The sequence below is a fragment of the Rhinolophus ferrumequinum genome, chromosome 18 (assembly GCF_004115265.2).
Source record: "Rhinolophus ferrumequinum isolate MPI-CBG mRhiFer1 chromosome 18, mRhiFer1_v1.p, whole genome shotgun sequence".
NCBI lineage: Eukaryota > Metazoa > Chordata > Mammalia > Chiroptera > Rhinolophidae > Rhinolophus > Rhinolophus ferrumequinum.
The window spans coordinates 35,779,322-35,791,599 of NC_046301.1; the positions used below are offsets into that span (position 1 = coordinate 35,779,322).

General features: G+C 33.7%; 1 protein-coding gene across 10 annotated transcripts in view; it reads right to left on the bottom strand.

Annotated features, from left to right (window-relative positions):
- CLCN3 (chloride voltage-gated channel 3) overlaps window positions 1-12,278 on the bottom strand; it is a 75,147-nt gene that overhangs the window by 22,108 nt on the left and 40,761 nt on the right. For all 10 annotated transcript variants that reach the window (XR_004425570.1, XR_004425569.1, XR_004425568.1 and 7 more), the window contains 6 exons: window positions 11,075-11,174; window positions 9,516-9,703; window positions 8,504-8,626; window positions 7,180-7,386; window positions 4,167-4,247; window positions 2,346-2,891 (listed from right to left, as the gene is read on the bottom strand). Coding sequence is in view for 7 of the 10 variants with exons in the window: in XM_033133916.1 (XP_032989807.1) it covers window positions 2,346-2,891; window positions 4,167-4,247; window positions 7,180-7,386; window positions 8,504-8,626; window positions 9,516-9,703; window positions 11,075-11,174 (1,245 nt within the window). In the remaining 3 variants the exon portion in view is untranslated. The remainder of the gene's footprint in view (window positions 1-2,345; window positions 2,892-4,166; window positions 4,248-7,179; window positions 7,387-8,503; window positions 8,627-9,515; window positions 9,704-11,074; window positions 11,175-12,278) is intronic.

The window sequence follows — 12,278 nt, forward strand, 5'->3', positions numbered from 1 at the left end:
CCAAATTTTCATCAGTTCATGTGGAAATGTGGGGAGTAAAAGGACAGTGCAAAGCATTTTTCATAACTTTGAATCAATTCAGCTTGAAGTGCTGTCCTGTATTCTAAGATTATCTCCTTCCTACATATTTGTTGTTTATCAAATGATAGAAATAGCACATACCATTCCTCTTCAAAGAAGAATGTAAAGTGGGCAATCTCATCAGGTTCCCCCGATATTTTTTTAGTGGTTTTATTTATATATATATTAATTCATATGAATTAAATTTATATATATACACATTTAGTAGTTTAGTTTAAACTACTAAACTAAAAATAGTTTATATATATATATAAACTACTAAATATATATATAAATGTGTGTATTTATATATATAAAACACTAAATATATATATAAACAATTTATATGAATTAAAAGGAGAAAAAATGTTTATCAGTCAAATTTAATGAGGGTGACAGGAATAGTAAGCACCTTAAAGAAGATCATTTACAACTATTAAAAGACCAACAGCTCTAAACTGTTCCGGAAACGAAACAAGCCAAGCACAGTGATGGCATACTGAAGAGTGTATCAGGATCATTAAATGGATATCCAAATAGAAGTGATCAAAGTATATTTCACGCTCTCCTGCCTGTCAGGATCCTTCAGCCCGAGTGCAGGGTGATGGGGACTTAACAAAGGCCTGCTAATTCTCTCCTGCTTCCTGTATCAACTGAGGGTGAGACAGTTGGGATTTATAGACAAACAGCTTACTGTAGAAACGGGAGCTTTAACAACTCCTTTAACTTCATTCTCTAAGGAAAAAAAAAAGTGAAATTGCAAGGTTTTTCTATTATTTAACTCTTATACTCAGTGGACGAAACATGGAGGACAACAGAAGAGACCATATTTCAAAACCACTCCAATTTTGTTGAAATTGTTATTCCACATAATATATACATTCATGAATGCACACCATCACTAGAGAACGTTAAACATATGAACTATACGTGCAATAATTGAAAGAACAATGATTAGCTGACATCTGATTGCCCAGATACATTGCTGACAGTCATATAACAGAACTGTATTTACTGGCAAATTGCCAATTAACGAATGCTATTCTTACTTTTGTAAGTTCAAAGGAAGCAACACAGCCTTAAATCCCTGATGGAAAAAGGCAATGGTGTTCATGGGCCGAGCAATTTAACTCTTGAGTCTGCAGTGCTCTTTCAAGCTAACACACTGTAGGGATACGGTAAGGCAGAATAATGGCTCCCCAAAGATATGGATATCCTATTCCTGTGAATTCGTTATGTTACATGGCAAGGGGGAATTAAGATTGTTAATCAGCTGACCTTCAAACAGGAAATTATCCTGGGTTACATCTGGTTGGGCTGAAAGTAATTAATAATAAAAGTGTTTTAAATGTGGAAGAAGGATTTGGAAGAGTTAGTGTCAGAATGATGCAATAAAAGAAAGACTTGACGAACCATTGCTGGCTTTGAAGATGGAAGAAGGGTGCCCGTGAGCCAAGGCATGTGGGCAGCCTCTAGCAGGCTGGAAAAGGCCAAAAAGAAAGGACCTACCCTTAGAACTTCCATAGATCCCTGTGAAAACCTTGATGTCAGCTCAGTGAGACCCATTTTGGACTTCTGATGTCCACAATTATAATAAATTTGAATGATTTTAAACCACTATGTTTGTGGCAATTTATTCTAGCTACAATAGGAAACTAATATAAATGGTTTTGAAGCATGCACCCCACTGAGAGGTGAGTGTATGTCCCTCCCGCAGGTCTTTGTGACTGCGTAGCCAAAGAGAATGCAACAGAAGGCATGCTGGCTGACTTCTGTGGCTAGGCCTCTTGGGACACTTGCTGTTGGAATCCTGAGCTACCATGGAAGAAATCTAACTATCCTGAGGCCATCATGCTGGGAAAAAACCATCGAGAGAGAGGGAGATGTTCCAAGAGCCCAGATATTCCAGCTCCAGTTGTCTGGATCTTCTCAGCCCAGGTGCCAGACAAATGTCATCATGTCTGATGACAACTGTGTGAAAGACCACAAACTAAACAAGCCCAGCTAAGTACTTCCCCAACCACTGACCAGTATCAAGAGCAAAATCAGTAGTTATATTAAGATGCTACGTTTTGGAGTAATTTGCTACACAGCAACAGATACCATGCTCAACTATACGCCCTAAGGAATTGTTTTTTTCATTACTGAAAATTAAACCCAAAACATAAAAACTTTTCAGCCTACGTTTACGAAACCACCTTTAGATAACAACTTCATGTCTCATTCTACATACAAGTTTGGAACATGCCAAGATTACGTAAATGTCACCCCACCTTACCACTTACCTTGATACCGAAAGTGAATACTGTCATTATGATTTTAAATATGAGTGCTAAGCACAACTGCCAGATAGCTGAATACACTCCAAGGCCTGCTGGACGATCAGGAATGTCATCGACAATCTTACTGGCATTCATGTCATTTCTGTAGTCACAGAGAGAAGAGGACTCCAGGGGACCACAGTCTGTAAAAAGCTCTTTAATCAGTTCACTGGTGTTGAGCCTAGTATAGGGATTCGGGAAGGCTATCACAGCAGTAATGGCCGCAACAATGATGACTTCAAGAACGGGATACTTTCCAAATTTGGTGGATTTGCGTCGACGACACCAAGCAATATTTGCCCTAATGAAAAAGGCTCCCCAAAGCCCTCCAAATACCCCGAGGAGAATAAAAGGGAACAGTTCGAAAAGGTACCATGGTGTATGATACTCCACGTAAAAAAGGACCAGACGGCTATTACCAAATGGATTAATGGATCTCAAAACAAATGCAGCCACTAAAGCAGCAAAAAATGATCTCCATAAAGTTTTAAGAGGAAAATAATAGCTAACCTAAGAAAAAAAAGGAAAAGAAAGAAAATTAATGCTACAATTTTACAAGATGTTTCTGATATGTTATAATAGTTATAAGTTGAATGGTAAATATCATAGCTCTAAATTTTGCTGCAGCTAGAATTTACATATAACGGATTTTACTGTGGTAAGAAAAATATTGATGTTTTATTAACTTTGACTATCACATCATTTTGCATTCACAATATCAACAGGTCAGAAATGTCTAATAATTATTTAAAATACCTAGCATTGTTTTATTTTCAAAATGATTTTCCCCTCCAATTCAATCATGGAATAAATGTCCTGCCATCATCTCATGTGAGCTCATATTTAATTTATTTCTTCTATATTAAATAGAAAAAACAAGCATAGAACACAAACAATAGGAAAAGAAAAGTTAATTTTAAAATATTCCTAGTCATATTTTTGTGTAAATGTATAAAAATTCTTAAGCACCAAAATGAAGACAAAAACAACATATTTCACTGAAGCAACTAAAATTATCCCCTTAAACATAAGTCGAACAGAAATAATCAAATAAGAAAAACTTACAAAGGCCAACTAGGAATGAAAAATTTTTAAATATTACATATTTCTGTTCTGAATTTTTTTGAATGGTTACCATTAAGTTTATGATTTCACTGATATTTGGTATATAAAACTGAAAACAAATGAACAAGACAAACAAATGAAGAAATAAAAACTCATAGACACAGACAATAGTTTAGTGGTTACCAGCGGGTAAGGGGTAGGGGGGTGGGAGATGAGGGTAAAAGGGATCAAATATATGGTGCTGGAAGGAGAACTGACTCTGGGTGGTGAACACACTATGTGATATCCAGATGATGATTTACAGAATTGTACACCTAAAACCAATGTAACTTTACTAACAATTGTCACCCCAATAAACTTTAATTAAAAAAAAAAAACATAGGCTATATTTCAGTTAATAGGAATACATTGTTTTAAATATTTTCTATTAAGTCAAATTCCTATCTGCTTACTTTTAAATAATTCAAAGTTAAATTTTAAATAATCACTAATGTTTATACACGAATATTTTTAAAAGTATTTTTCTTAAGGTTAAGAACATATATAGTATATGACTTTTTATGTAAGAGTAAAAAATAACTATGAAAATAAATTTGAAAATTTAAAAACAAAATCTATATATATTAATATTACAATAGCTATAAAACTGGGAAGTATGCCAAAATAGATTTGCAATTACACATTTTAATTACTGTATTTTTTTTCCTTTTTTTAACCTACCTCTTCCAGGCTAAAAAGAACTCCTCCGATCGGTGCACCAAAAGCTACAGAAACACCTGCAGCTGAGGCAGCTGATAGTACCTAAAAAGAGGACATAGCTTATTTCGTATGTTCTTATAAATTCAAAAATATACTAAATAAAATTCTTGCACGCTACTCTCAATTTTCAAAATGCCTCTTCTAAATTTAACTCACATGTCCTTCTCCTCCCCAAAGGCAAGTATTTATTTCTTCCAAAAATTTTATTTTTCTCTTCTGCTTCAATTGAAAGGTCATTCATATATTCAGTATTTAGTCAAAAACATCCGTGCGAGATATACTAATGTAAATGGGATGTAAAGAAGGCGAGGAAATAAATACAGCCAATTTTCAAGCTGTTTATTTGTGAAGACCATTGGAGAGAGCAGTGACGGGGATGTGAGGGGAGAGTTGTTTGCTTATTTTTAAATTGGATATTATTTCTTCAGATTTTAAAGCTAACTGCATCATCATTAATAACTACTCTATTCCAAATCCTAGTAAAATATCCAGGAAACTTAAAACCTATTGAGTTTCCCTGTATCTTCACCCTAAGTCCTCCGAAAATACTGGCACTGCCAATATGGGGAGCCTCAAGTTCCGAAAGGCTCCCCCTTATGCTGCAGTCTCTCCAACCAGAATCCTGAACAATCACGTTCAAGGAAGAGAAAAATCCACCAACACATATAGTAATAGATCCTCTTTCCAACTCCCTAGTCTGTCACTGGGATATTGCCCACTTTCCACCACTGTGAAGCCAACTACACATGTAAATTCACTGGGCATTTATTTGTACTTTTCTAAGAGTCTTTATTCCTTTCACAATTTTACTCCAATAAATATTTGAGGCTACGAAAACATTTCCTCAAATGTTCAATTTTTACATTTCTGAAGGAGAAATTAGAAATCAAAATTAAATTATAAGTGGTTAAGAGCACAAACTACATAGTAAGACTGCCGTTTGGTAAACCTAAAATAAACAAGTATTTGTTTTAATTAAATAGTATCTGGCTTTCAGAATGCAGACTGCCTATTTGGGGGCAGTCTAACTTATTATTTTGTTTTGTTTTCCACTACTAGGATTGTAGACAACACATTTAACAGAATGCTGATTCTACATTTAATGGAACAGAATTTTACAATCAAGCTATACCTATAGCTTGTACCTATAACTCACACACAAGCTATACCTATAGCATGTACCTATAATTCACACACATTTTAATCTGTTTTCTAAGTATCTAAGAATCAATTGAAAAATGTCAAGGAAGTGGGCATAGGAAGAAAGCTAAACTATGACGCATTAATGCTTTCGACTAACAAGTCTAAACATTTATATACTAAGGTGACAGAATAAAATTAATGTCATAAACCTTACTAATCATCATAGTGTGTTCATTAAAATTTAGGTAAATTTAATTTCAATAACATATTCTAATAATTTATATTTTTTCACTTACAATGAATAAATAAAAATCTTATCCCCAAAATGTCAAGGTACAATATAGCAAGTAAAGAAATTGAACTAAGGAGACAATTGCTATTTTTCCATCTTAGCCACTAACTTGCCATTTTAGGTTATGTTTTAACACACAAAAAGACATATCCACACAATCACAGTTGTAGTTGTAGTATAGTAGTTCAGAGTATCGACCTTAGAGTTAGAGAAAAATTTTAATCCACACTCTGACACTCTGCTATGCAATCATAAGCAAGTCTGCCACTTTAAGCTCTACTTTCCTCTTTAAATGAGGATTATATTGCAAACTTAAAATAAGATTTTTGTGGAATTAAATTTTAAAATGTAAGTAAAGTTCTTGCCACAGAACCAGATACATATTAAGTTATCAATAAGGTTAGTTATTTTTGTTATATAGGGTAGTACTGGCATCACATTCAGATAATAAGCATCTGAATGTTTATTATCATTCAGAGATAAAACAATGATACTCTGAAGTGTTCCACTTTTAGAATGACAATGCTTTAGTGCTAACATTAAGAAAAATTAGAATTATTTCAATCAAGGAATTAAACAGTTTGATGAAAAAATATTCCACTTTTTCATTGTATTGTAAAAATACAACAGGATGAAAGGACCCGTCTTAGAACCAGGGACCCCTGAATTCTCAATATTCAATGTGAAATAAAAATATACCTTAAAAATCCGAAGAGCTATGTACCATCTAAGGCTGAAGATTAGATTGGGAAAACAGGAGGGGATTATTGGGCCTCCAAAGTCTAGAGCTAACACAGAAGATCTCAAGAGCTTACTTGCCTTCTTAAAAAAATATCGAAAGCAATCTAGAAACATCAGGGAAACTATAATATATAAAGTTAAAAGATCTCCTAGACGATCTCAGGCTGGACCGAAATAAATGGTAAAAGAAACTGCCCTGAAGAGCTGAATAAAGAGGAATTCCTAGATCCCCTTTAATGTGAATCTCTGATTTAAACCTCAGGTGGTCCTGGAGACCTTCAGAACTTCTCTGGGGTGCCTGATCGCTCTCTGCAGATGACGCACCACTCCCACTGGCATTAGATATGGTGATGGAAGGAGAACTGACTCTGGGTGGTTCCTTCCTCCAGAGGAAGACACAGCTGTTAAGATTTCCCAACCCTGGTGAAATATTGATGGTGACAATAAGAGTAAAAATAATGTTGTATTTGGGAAACACTTTAGAGGAGGGGAGGTGTAAGGCAAAAATAAATGGAAAGACCTCTGTGGAATTCAACTGAAACCAATGATCACCAGGTAGTCTACCTAAAACTTCTCTGAAATATACAAGTAACTGAGCAGCACTGAGGATAGATTCTAGAAAGGCATTAGTAATTATTCAGAAAAAGGAAAAGCAGCACAATTTTCACATTAAATTTTTCATCTGAATACAGAATTTATCCAAAAAGTAGAGTAAAATGTTATCTTTACACTAGGAAATTCTTCACTGATACGTCTATGTAACAGATATGTATATATCAAATTACAAAAGACACTTACCTCCCTTTTTTTAGCTTCGTTTGTGCTATACTTTGGAAAGAGGTAGGAAAAGATATTTCCACAGCAACAGGCAACATGTACCAGGGGACCTTCTTTTCCTAAACTCAAACCTGATGCCACAGCCAGTACTAATGTGATGGTTTTAATCATTAAAGTCCATTTTCCCAAGTAACCTCTGATGATGAATCCACTCAAAATAGTTTTAATCTATAAAGGAAAGATTAAGGAAGTTTAATTTCCTTTAACAAATATGAGAACTTAACTAACTTAAATTATTCTCTTGTTTTACTCAACAAAACTTGTAAATTTAGGTGGACAATGGAACAATTCACAATTATTTTTTCAAAAGCTTTAACTGATATGCTACATATAATAAACCTATTATCATATTCTAATTCTTGTCCCAAGCAAATGATAGAAAGCAACCCTATCTCACAAACAAAACTAAAATATCTGGCCACATTAAAGGGAATATAAACCTTAATACAAGGGTTATAATTATACAATCACATAAAGGTGAGTTTAAATATTTCTGTTGTAGAAATATAATATCGTTACATACATTTCAGACATGCTGTATCAGAAACAGAGATATGCCTTCTCAGAGTACTATAATTATATGTAGTATTTTCCTATGTATCAAGAAGGATGAGTAGCAACTGCTAAATACTGCATGATATTTCTCCTTATTAAAGTAGTCTTAATTAATACAGCTTTAAAAATCATTACAATTTAGATTTTAAAAGAAGTGCACTAGGAAAAACTGATAACTTACTTAAAACAAAACTAAAAAGGGTCAAGCAATGAGTTAACATCATGTTCAATGCTCAGTATCGTCTCCTTTATTGTTTGTAAATATTAAAACCCAAAAGTTCACACTATTGACCCACTCTGAATCAAATGTTTATTTTAAAGTATAAAACAGTTATATGTATTATCTTCCAAAGTCAAGATTTATTAACTTATCTAATTAAAAGATAGCTACAGACAACTAATCCATCAAAGAACTTTAGTTCTCAAGATATTTTTCCAGGTTCTTGAGGTTTAACTAAGTCTTCTGATACTTGTTTAGTTATGTGCTAAATTAGTGGTGAGGGAAAAAAACAAAAAAAAAGTCAATCTCCACAGCAGATAATGAAATGACTACAGGGAAGAATTTCTTTCAAGGATGTTTACAATAAGTTTACATATTTTAACTTTTCTTTTGCATCTTACAAACAAACCATTTCTCAAAAAAAACAACCACTTTCTTCCCCCAAGGCAAAATGATAAGCACCATAACAATTACTGAATGTTTAATGATACTAAATATTGTAAGGCTTACCTCTGGAATTCCAGAGCCACAGGCGTATGGAGCAAACACCTTTACCAGAGAAACGGCGAGAAAGGCAAAACTCAACGCCCAGAAGATGTACAATATATAATTCATGATGTAAGAACCAGGACCCTAAAAAGCAAATTGTTCAATAGTATGAATTTAATTTACCTCTAATGCAAGTGTTTGCCTCATAAGAAACTTTGGTAAAACTTGTTAAGGCTCCTGGTTTACTTCAATAACAAAAGCTTTACATGAACAAACTAAGTAGAATCCAAAGACACATTTGTATACATACCAAGGAGCCTTAATCTATTTAATGTTTTTTCTAATTTTTTCCTGATCCCTAAAGTCTTGTTTTTCCAGAATCTCAGTTATATATATACTTCAATCTCTAAAAGTCAGCTATTACAGAATTTTGAAAACATATCCACAAATGATCAGGTAATTTATATAATATTCTGATATTATATTATACATATTCTATATATTATTATAATATCCCATATATTATATAATAATTCTAATTTCTAAAATGTTCATTATAGATCAAGAATAGTAAAATAATCATTTCAATACCGTAATTCCATGAAGAAAAAAAAATCTATGGATAACTCCAGTAAGAAGGCTTATTTTACTCAATTTTTTTATTAATTCATACTTCCTGTTTATTCGCAATGTAGTACATTAAGCAATTTTAGTAACTTGACTTCATAACAACCCTCTGTGGTTTCACAGATCCTATTGCACTTCTTTTCTACAATAAGAATTACATTTTACGTCACCATCCATGAGACTTGGATGTGACTATCTAATTAATACAGAAGCATCTTGAAACAATACGTATATTTTACTTGCTGCAAGGGATTCTCATATTATCCATTCTATCCTATTACATTTCTTTTTTCCTTTAATTAAGGTTGCAATTATCTAATATGTCATTAATTCTATCATTAAATAATTTGGAGATTCATTTCACCATATCAATTATTAATTACTCTTGAGACAAAGCAAGACTTACCTCTGCTTGACCTATAATTAATTCTGCCCATGTTTTCCACTGTGGACATTTATCCCTCTCTTCAAATGTAGTTTCATCAGACCCCCAGCAGCACTGTTCATGGTTGTACCACAGAGCACTAAGGCAAATGCCTTCCTTCAGGTCAGTCATCCAATCGGCAGCGATGTCTATTAACCCAGCTAATGCCCCTATAAAAACATGGTGGAGGTGGTAAAAAATTAAGTCCATTTTGGGGGAGTTAAGAACTATCAAGCTAAAAGAGCCAAGGAAAGCAGGGGACTCCCTATAAATAAAATGTCACATAGGAAACATGTAAGAATTTAAGATTTTCAAATCTTAGTTATCAATGAATTTATATTACTTTTAAAAAACTGTAAATGGCCTTTTCTTTAAAATGAAACTGTCATTCTTTGTTTGAAATTAAAACTAGTTACATCGTTCAAATTAATTGTGAGTTAAAAAAAGGAGTTTAAAAGATACTAAAACATCTTCAAACGACAGCTACTTGGCAGGAGGTTCACAAATCTGGTTATTGAAGTCAGAGTTTTTACTAGTGTGTTTCAACCCAAGACTTAATTAGTAAATTTACAAAGGATCTCAATCTCATTAAAATTTAATACCATTAGAAATAATTAGTAAAACTCATAGCGTTAATGAATTGCTGTGATAGGTTTTCATTTTTTTCCTTAAGTAACAAAAAATCAAATATATCAAGATCATTTTACTGACAGAATACAAAAAATAACGAACTTTATGGTCAAAACCTAGGTCCTTCTCATCATATGAAAAGATCAATGAGTCACAAACACAGTGGCCACTAAGTTCTTGTACATGCCCATTAGAGTATTTCCCTCTATTCTCTATACAAATTTTAATTTTCCTCATGTTCTTCTGGACATAATATTCCATGGTGGAAGCTGAAAGTCATTAAAATAGTCCTTAATGTCTGTTTTCAGATCTTCAGTGTTATTTCTTAAAATCTCACACATAGGGACTTTGTGGGCACTCTCCATCACAGTGGTTAAAAGTGTAGGCTCTTGAGCTAAACTGCCTGAACTGACATGTTTGCTTGGCCACTTCCTAGCTGTGTGACCTGAGTCAAGTGGCTTAACTTCTCTGTGCTCCAGTCCCCTCATCTGTAAAATGGTGATAACAGCACATATACTACAGGATTGCCATGTGGTTTATATACACATAAAACTTTTACAACAGTCCATGACACACAGGGAGCACTCAATATATATTAGCTATTTATTATGATGTTAACATTAAAAGATACTTATTGATCATCTGGTCCAAACCATGTACTTTACAGATACAGAAACTGAGCCCAGAAAGTTTTTTTTAAAAATTGGATAGACACTTAAAGGGACAGAGCCAAGACTACATTCGGAGGCCTCTTGCCTTCTAGTCTTATATTTAAGAATTTTTGAAGAAACAAAAAAAAAAGCTTTAAAAAATCCAACAGTACCTAAAAAGAAAACTGTGGGAAGGAGGGGAGAACTATTTATTGTTCTATTAACCAGAAAATGATTGATTGTAGTAACATTTTTCTTTACCTGATGCCAATCCTGTCAGTGTTACTACTAGCCATCCTGACCACGCATCATACAAACTTTTGGTCATTTCCCATGCTGATTCTTTCTTTTTGCTGTTGATCTGAAATTAGAAATGTTTATGCTTCATTTTTCAAACTATAAATAGAAGCCACAATTCTAGAATCTAACAATTTTTCTCAGTTCCTATACACTGGACAGTACTTTCTAAACTAAATAATGGGAAAGGTGAGTTTGGGGCAAAACCACTACCAGTTGCTATACCTGTAAACCAGAGGACAAACATTTACCCAGAGATCTGTATTATTAACAAGAATCTCAGAATTTGAAAGCAAGGAGTCCACAAACCATATAAAGTCTGACCTAGACTGGCCTAAATTGTATCAAACTTAGCTGGTATACATCTTTTACGTTAACATAAGTAAGACATTATAGCTTGAAATGTCTATCGTTCCCCAGTTATTCTCTGGTCCTAGCAGTTAAGTGGGTTATCTATTCTTTAAAAGGTAAGGTCAGTGAATAACAGCACCGTGCCCATAAATGCAGTATATAGAATAGTCATGTGAATAGAGGGACTATAAAATAAATTGACAAATAAATTTGTGGGCCTGTAAATATGCAGTCATGGAGAACTCCAATCCAAATGGTAGGGTTCAGAGGCTCTTTTCTAATTACTGTTTAAGTCAGAAATGTCCTCAACTGAATACAGTGGAGGAGGGGGTATTAGCAGAACCTTAACAGAGTTGATTTCCAGATCTCACTCTCCTAAGACAGAAGCAGCCATGTCCTCCCTCTCTTACTAGGAATGCACTTCTAAACCTAAAACCCTAAACTTCCCTGTTTTACTAGGATCGCTGCTTTCAAAAAGCCATATCCTAGGAACTACATTACTAAAAGCACATAAATAAAAGTTGAGGAAGAAAAAGAACAAGAAGAAAAAAGGAATATTCTCAGCCTAGGACATCAACTGTCCCATAAGAGGGCTACAGTTGGAAGTCAGTGATCTGGTCTATTGCAAACATCTGGCCTATTTTAAGCCACAGGGTCCCATTAAAAAGACTCAGTAAGTTCTAAGTTGAATGAGGTAATTTTACTCTTTCCATACTATACACAACCAATCATAGATATTAACCATTCTTTAGGATTGAAGGTAGGTCATTTCTTTCCAAAACAATCATTAAACCTCATGTTGTCTTTTCTCAATAAA